This window comes from Echinops telfairi, unplaced genomic scaffold, assembly GCF_000313985.2.
Source record: "Echinops telfairi isolate 266 unplaced genomic scaffold, ASM31398v2 ScPeMD7_25;HRSCAF=90, whole genome shotgun sequence".
Classification (NCBI taxonomy): domain Eukaryota; kingdom Metazoa; phylum Chordata; class Mammalia; order Afrosoricida; family Tenrecidae; genus Echinops; species Echinops telfairi.
In genome coordinates this window covers 18,980,262-18,988,376 of record NW_022103922.1, presented here as the reverse complement: position 1 = coordinate 18,988,376, position 8,115 = coordinate 18,980,262, and the positions used below count along the sequence as shown (strand labels likewise).

Below are 8,115 nucleotides of genomic sequence, written 5' to 3'. Positions count from 1 at the left end.
ATGAGGGCAATGAATGTACAAATGTGCTTTACACAATTGATGTATGTATGGATTGTGATGAGTCGTATGAGCCCCTAATAAAATGATTACAAAAATTTAAAAAAAACCCTCAAAAAATATAATTAAGGAAATATGCTAGACTGTAGCTTAGAGAATGGGGTTTTGTATTTTCTTTTCTTTTGGCATCTTATATATATATATATATATTTTTAACTCTTCTATACTAGTAGAACCGTCTCCAATACAACGAGGTTTCTTTCACAAGAACACACAGCCCTTGTTATCCACGCATCACACTGTGTTAGAGTTAAGCATTTTTGTAACTCTTATCCTTTTCAGGCTGTGAGCTTTCTGAAAATTGTTCCTTTCTTTTCTATGTCTACTGGGCACAACCTTGAAAAAAACGGTCAGTAAAAATTGCCCACACAAATAAGATGAATGGTTTTGATCTGAAATCTTCAAGAGTAACCACGCTTATCGTTGATGAAGTCCCACTTCCCTGTTCATTACCGGATCCCACACGAATCCCTAAGCTTGTACATGGAAGGCCATTACAGTGCGATGGGGGCATACAGGGTCCTACCCAGCCAGTCAGGAGGTCACAGAGCGCCCAGGTGGTGAAAATGGCGAGGCACTGGGCTGCCAACTCTGGGAAGAGAGGCCCGGTGACCTGCTTCTGGAAGGTCACAGTTACTGACGATCCTATTGAGCACTGTTCTACTCAGCACCATAGGGAGTTGACGTGCATGTGTTGAAATTGATGTGAGAGCAATTAGTCTAGGTAGGTCACCAAGTCCCTGGTCTACAGACAGGGTGGAGTTCACTCTTAGTGGGGAGGAAGCGTAGGAGTCACTGTGGCTTGAAAGTCCTTCCTTCTGCCAATTAGCATGACAGTTGACTGGGCACTCAGTTCAGTGACAATGGACTTGTCTAGCAAACTTGCAGGTGAGCTCTAATCCAAAGCTGGCTCTTTACCATCCACTTTGACTCATTATCTTATTTTACAAAATGACAGAGACACAAGGTTTTTTTTCTTCCGATTTTAACTACAATTATTACAAGTGACTTTGTGGATAAAAATGAAAATGAAGACTAACATCATGACCAGGAAAACCATGAACATAATCTGGAATCTCAATCTCCTCCAAATGCCCAGTCCCTTCCTGACCCTGTTCTCGCCCCTTCTCCATTCTTTACTTCCTATCAATCTCCAGTCTCAAGAAGAGACCCAACTTCGTCCACATGCCTCTTCAGTCATGTTACGTTTCGTCTCAGTGGGTTGTGTTCTTCGTGATCAGGTGGGAGTGACCATTCTGAAGAAGGGGCCATCCTGACACCACCAATTCCTGCACAGAGGGGCCGCCTGTCTGAAGTTTTGTCTTCCTCCCTATATGGGGCAGAGGGAATGAAGGGATCTATTTCTAGATGGTTTTGCTGATGAGGTTAAATTCACAGGACAAGGGCTGGTTTCTAAGAAAGCTAATGTGTGATTATAGGGATAAAGCTATCCTTCTGAATTCCTGGGGCTAGCAGAACATTTCTGAGACAATCAGACTTGACAGCTCTTCAGAAACAATATGTCCAGATTAAAGCCTTCCTCCACATACTCTGAAATGAGTTTTCTGGTCATATAGACCACAAGCTGAGGTAACTCTCTGCCTGATGGGGCCGAGATCTAAGAAACTCCGGGAGCACGTGGTGCTGTTGCCTATGCACTCAGAGATGGGTGTCGCTGGGGAGCCTGAGGATGCATGTAGAGTGGCCACTGTCGGGCGTGTCTGATGGAAGACAAAAATCAGGGGACACTAAGTGGCCTGGAGCCATTCATTTTTTTCCTTCCTTTTTTGGGAGGGAAAACCCACTGGTTTTAAAATTGTGGCAAATACGTATGTTTGCTATAAAAGGACGTCATGGCCGGGAGAGCAAAGATGAGGTCAAGAGGTGGATGGGCGCCACCTGCAACAAGGCGCTCAAACCTGACACAGGCTGGGGGATGGTGCGGGAGCAAGCACTGTCTATACCCGTGTCACTCTGAGCTGCTGTGGATTCCACACACCCATGTAACAAGGCTGTGACATCCCAACAGTTTCCATGCATACGGTTCAGTCATCTTAATTATGTTCATCATGCTGTTCAACCTTCATCATCACCCATTCCCCAATTATACCATCATCCTTAATAGGATCTCAGCGTTCTGCCACTACAGGGTTTATCCACCCTTTTTTTAAATGAAAAGATCATTTTATTGGGGCTCTTACAGCTCTTATAACAATCCATACATCAATTGTATCAAGCATATTTGTACATATGTTGCCATCATTATTTTCTAAACATTTACTTTCTATTGATTCCTTGGTATCAGGTCCTATTTTTTCCCTCCCCCCACCCTTGTGACCTCTTGATAAATTATAAATTATTACTTTCATCTTTCACTGACCGCTGTCTCCATTCTGCTGTCTCCACTGTTGGTGGCTTATTCTTCAGGAAACAGGGCTCCTTAATGTCACTGCCTAGCTACCTTAGATGGCACCCTGAAGCCAGGTATGCAGTGTCCCCACGATCCAGCTGCAGTACACCTTGTTCACATCAAGTCCATCCACAGCATTCCAGTGACTCGATTCCCACGAGACTAAAGCACACACCACACCCTGTAAACCCTTGGAGCTCTTCTATGCCCATGACTTTTCTCACTCTCTCTGCTTCACTCGGAGTGCCCTCTGTCCCCATCTTTTCATGGGCACATGCTATCAGTATGCAACACTGAGGGAGAAAGCCACTCCTCCCAGCCCTCGATCAGGGTGAATCTTGCCTCCTCTGAACCTGGATAGCAATATCTTTCTTTCAGAGTGCCTGATGTGCCTGGCTGGTCTTTCCCCTGACCACAGCAGAACACGAGTCTCACTTGTCTTTGTATCTGCTCCCAGGACATCTGCACCAAGGGGGCAAGTACATGCGATTGCTCACCTGCCACTTGGCAGTGAATGGTCACGTTGACTCCCTGCACTGTCTTGACGGTGCTTCCGATATCAACTGTGACTGCAGGCTCCTCCGTGTTGATCACGGTCACGCGGGAGGCTTTTATGAGTGGCTTCCCTGGAGATGAAAAGGAACGGGGGAGTTTATTAGACAGTGGGTGTAGACTTGAGGCATTCTCTTGGAACACGGAATGATCAACAATTCATGTCTCATACACCTGGACTCTTTCCACTTAACCATGCTTTCCTTGGAAACAACGAGAACACTACAGCAAACCCATCACAGAGTGATCCCAAACCAATCTAGCGATCATCGAGTTGTTGAAAAAATAAATCAGTCAAAGGACAATAACTGAACAAGATGAGGTTATAGGAAGCTATCGAACATGTTGAGATGGTTTGTGCATTTTATCATTCATAAATTCATACATTTTCCTGTGTACTGCATTTTAAGGGCGTATAGTTTTAAGTAATACTTTTAATTTTGAGGTAGTTATAGATTTACTTCATAGTTGTAAGAAATAATACATTGCAATTCTGGGTACCTCTTATCCAGTTTCCTCCTAAGATTACAAAACTAGACTATAATAGCATGACCAGGTATTGGCATTGATAAAGTCCTGACACAGAACACTTCTAGCACCACATGGATCCTGCGCCTTGTCCCACTTCTCTGTTGCCCCTCAGAAACTACTAATCTGTTCTCTATTTTTATGATTCTGTCATTTTAAAAATGTGATACAAATTTGTAGTCTATAACATTCCATGGTTTGCTTTTTGTGGGTGTTGATGCTTGTTCACAGTCATTTTCTGAAAATTTTTCCAAGTCTCTTATGGTCCCTGATTAGTTCAATCAACACTTAGTTCCTTTGATCACTGAGTAGTATTCCATAGTTGTGCAGTGGGTGATGTGTTGGGATGCTAACCCTAATGTCCATGCTTCAAATCCATCAGCTGCTCTGCCGGAGAAAGATGAGGCTGTGTGAGTCTGTAAAAAAGTCCAGCTTCAGGAACCCTGGGGAATGGTTTGACTCTGTCCTACAGGGTCACTATGAGTTGGCATTGACTCATTGATAGTAGCTTTGACTTGGTTTAATATTTCATATCCTGGACTAAATGAAGAAGACTACAGCATCAGGATGGGAGGAGTATTTAGTAACAACTTGTGCTAGGCAGATGACACAACCTTGCTTGCTGAAAGTGAGGAAGACTTGAAGCACTTGCTGATGAAGGTCAAACACTACAGCCTTCAGTTGGATTACAGCCCAATGTAAACAAAACAAAAGTCCTCATAAGAAGCAACATCATGCTAAATGGAAGCCTGCCATGGTCAGGGACTTTTTTCTTTTACTTGGATCTCACACTCCGTGCTATAGAGGCAGCTGTTAAGAAGTTAAAAGACAGACTGCACTGGGACAGTCTGCTGCACGAGACCTCTTCAAAATGTTACAAAGATCCCCTTTGAAGACCAAGTTGGGCCTGACTGAAGCCATGGTGTTTTCCATCCCTTTTCATGGATTAGAAGGATTGATGCCTTTGGTGAAGAACACTGAATGTACCATGGACTGCCAGAAGAACAGACAAGTCAGTTTAGGAGGAAGTACAGCCAGGGTGCTCCTAACAAGTGACAGTGGGAGACGGCATCTCATGTACTTGGGACCTGCCGTCAGGGTGGGGAAAGGACATCGTGCTTGGTAAAGGAGGGGGTCAGGAAGAAAGAGGACTGGCTCAGAGGCTGCAGCAACGAGTTCAAACACAGGAACGGCGGGAGGATGGCACCGGCAGATCAGGGCTTGCCTCTGTTGTTACGTGGGATGCCTAGAGTGAGAACGGACTCCCTGGCACCTAGCAACAGCAGCAAAAGCATTTCATGGACGAGATATGCCACCGGTTACTTACCCATTCAGCCAATTCAGTCCATCTGGATTGCTTTCAGATTCTGAGTATGACGAACAAGTCTACTCCAAACATTCACTTCGAGGTTTTCTGTGTGAACCTACTTTCAAGTCTTCATTTCTCTGGGACAGCTCCTATTGTAGTTGCACATTTAGTTTTCTTTTCTTTTTTAAAAGAAACTTCCAAGACTTTTTCTGGAGCAGCTATATCAGTTCCCATTTCTATTAACCATGGAAGAATGATCCAGTTTCTCTGCTGGGATTTAGTGGAGTCGCTATTTCTCATTTTAGCCATTCTGATAGGTATGTAGAGATATTTCCTTGTGTACTTACTTAGTGTCTTAATGGTTACTGATGTTGACCATCTTCCCACGTGTGTATCTGTGATCTGTAGACGGTCTTTTTGGAAACATCTCTGCATTGCATTTGTACACTGTCTATTGATGGATTTTACCCCGTAGAGTTCTGAAGAGGTCAGCATATTCGAGCTGCCAGCCTTTACTCAACTCTATGGTTTGCAAGCACTTTCTCCCAGTCTGTCGCTAATCTTTCCATTATTTCAACATGATATGTTATGGAGTAAAATGACTCCATTTTTTATAAATAAGATCCAATTTATCAATGTTTCTTTTATGGATTCTACTTTTAATATCAAGTCTTTTTCAAGATCAAGACCCGAAACAATTTCCCTGATGCTCTTTTCTAAAAGTTTGTTGTTTGACGTTATATGTTTATGTCTATGAAATATACGTAATGGACTCTTTGGGCCATGTTGGAGTTACTTTCTGTACAGTCTGTGAGACCTGGGTCTTGTTTTGCTTTTGAATGCCAATTGCTCAAGCACCACTTGGTGAAGAGGCCATCTTTTCGCCATTGAATTGCTTTTGTATGTTTGTCAAAACGAAAATCCTTTTCTTCTTTGACACCACCTTGGTTGGGACTTTGGGGGGCATCGTCATAGTTTAGGCCTCCCACTCAGCCTGTGTCGACATTGTGGAGGTGCTGGTGCTTGAATTGCACTGTTTCCTGTGGTGCTTGCCTGTAGTGGTTGCTGTCTCAAGGTTTTCTGACTTGATAAGACTTTTTAATTTCTGGTCCTCTGGATAGAGAGATTGTGTGTGTGTGGGGGGGCGGGGTAGTGGGGGGCATTGGTGTTTCGAGGTGGTTAACTCTTCTTGGTTCTTCTTGGTTTGGGATATGGGAGATTAAAGGGAAACCCTGGGCAGTCACACTTGTGTCATTTCTCGGGTCCCAGGTTTCCTAGCTGACCTGCCTTCTCACCACCTCTTAGGTACAGTGGCTGTTTTGAACACCCAGATATTTTTAGCCGTTTTCAGCAGGAGGAATAGGGAAAAGCGCATCGACTTCATCTTCTCGGAGGTGGAAGTTCTATGCACGCTACATAGGAATAGGCTTTTATCAGGTCAAGATAAAATGACAGTAGTTCATGTACACAGACCCAAAATACAAGGAAAAGATTTATCTATTAAGCACCTTGGGGAAACCAGGGTCCGCATGAGATCATTTTCATATAGCTAAAGCGGAGTCTTTCATAAGTCACATGGATTCTGTTTTGTTTTAACCATTTGGTAGACAAAATATTCTACAATAGTATCCACTCTTCTCTGCCTCCATTAACTGAAGAAGTCCGTAATGCCCTTGCAGGGGCAGTGGATTGTTTAATGTGTCTCTTCTAGTCAAAGTCTGTAACTCCCACCAAACCACCTTTTCCTGCCTGGGTCTGGGGTCAGAAGTTGGGGGAAGATACTAATAAGAGTCACTTATGAGTAGTTAAGAGCAGGATTCCCTGCAATGTCATCCTGCTTCCTAGAAGGAGGAGGAGGAGGAGGAGATCTTATTACCAGTAAGAACCAGAAGTGGGGCACATCTTCTGGATCCAAGATCCCTGCACAGTGAACCTCTGGATTCAGGAGGCAGCTATGACACCAGAGGAGCTGCAGGAGAACCGAGAGTCAGGGCAAGGGTCAAAGTGACAGAATTCCCAACCCATAGAGCAGGTCACGCTGAGTGCTTTTGTGCTGGAGGTGACTTGTGGAGTAGGGTGCCTCTGGGCACCGAGTTGGAGAAGTTGAGATTGCTGACCCACAGCGTCTGAGCTGAATGCTTTTGGATGGAGGCTTCTGGTGGAGTGGTGTGCCCCCTTTGACACGTATTAGAGAATGGAAAGAACTTTGTAGCACGTCCTGATAAACAGCTCAATCCTGAGCATTTCTCACTGGCATTACAACTTGTTAACTTCCTTAATAAACCCTTTTAATCATCAATTCTGTCTGTGAGTTCTGTGTAGCCAATTGCAATAGGCATTAGAAATCAGAGAAGTAGAATAGGAAACATTAATTAAGCCAAAACAGCTCTTTGGACTTATATGCCTGGGTTTTATTATCCCTTCTGTTTTCTTTCACATCTATACATCCTTTATTTCTGGTTAAAAATAAAGCAGAGCCTCAAGTTCAATGTTGCCCCTCTTCTCTTCTTGCTCCTCTTCTCTCTCCACTGCACTGTCTTCTAGGCAGAGATACTTCTGCTCAATAGAACTGTGTTTCTGGGCAGAAACTTGAATATGCTTCTGAGGAGCTCACCTTTAAGTAGATGCATTGATTCTCCACATTTATTTTGAATGACTACAGACTACTTTCCCATTTTACATATAGCTTTATAATTGAGATTATGTATGAACTGACACAAGGATAATTAACACAAGTGGGGGTAATGAGAGCATACAGGCGGAATGACACCGAGTGAATGTTGGCGTACTTACTTTACCTTCCTACCCAGAAGCAATGCCCCAGCTCTCCCTCCAGAACACCTCTGCTATCTCACTGCCCCCTCTCTCTCTGGATTGATCTCTAGAGTCTGGTACTTGATCTAGTACTGGAGTCCTGCAAGACGACCTGGTCTCCTACCTCCATTCCTTGCTCACTTCAGCTCCTCTTGTGACCCTTTGTTTTGTTTCTCTGGGTGAACGTGGACATCTAGGATTCCCGCTCAGACCGGCCCGGTAAGGGTGGCGGCGGCGGCGGCGGTGCACTTTCTAAAATGAAACTCTGATCATACAGTTCCCCTGCTTAAATTGTCCAAGGTTTTCTCAGTGAAACTAGAACAAAGTTTCAAGCTGCGCTCTGTGACTTCTTTCCTCCTACATGATCTGGGTCCGCCGTCTAGCCGCCCACCCCAGGGAGACCACCCTCACCAGCAGCCATGCACAGGGGCATCCTCAGTTTCTC

At 44.3% G+C, this 8,115-nt stretch overlaps 1 protein-coding gene across 1 annotated transcript in view; it reads right to left on the bottom strand.

Moving 5' to 3' along the window:
• ADAMTSL1 (ADAMTS like 1) overlaps positions 1–8,115 on the bottom strand; it is a 355,504-nt gene that overhangs the window by 51,507 nt on the left and 295,882 nt on the right. The window contains exon 20 of the mRNA XM_004706548.3: positions 2,965–3,093. Within this exon, the coding sequence (XP_004706605.2) occupies positions 2,965–3,093 (129 nt within the window). The remainder of the gene's footprint in view (positions 1–2,964; positions 3,094–8,115) is intronic.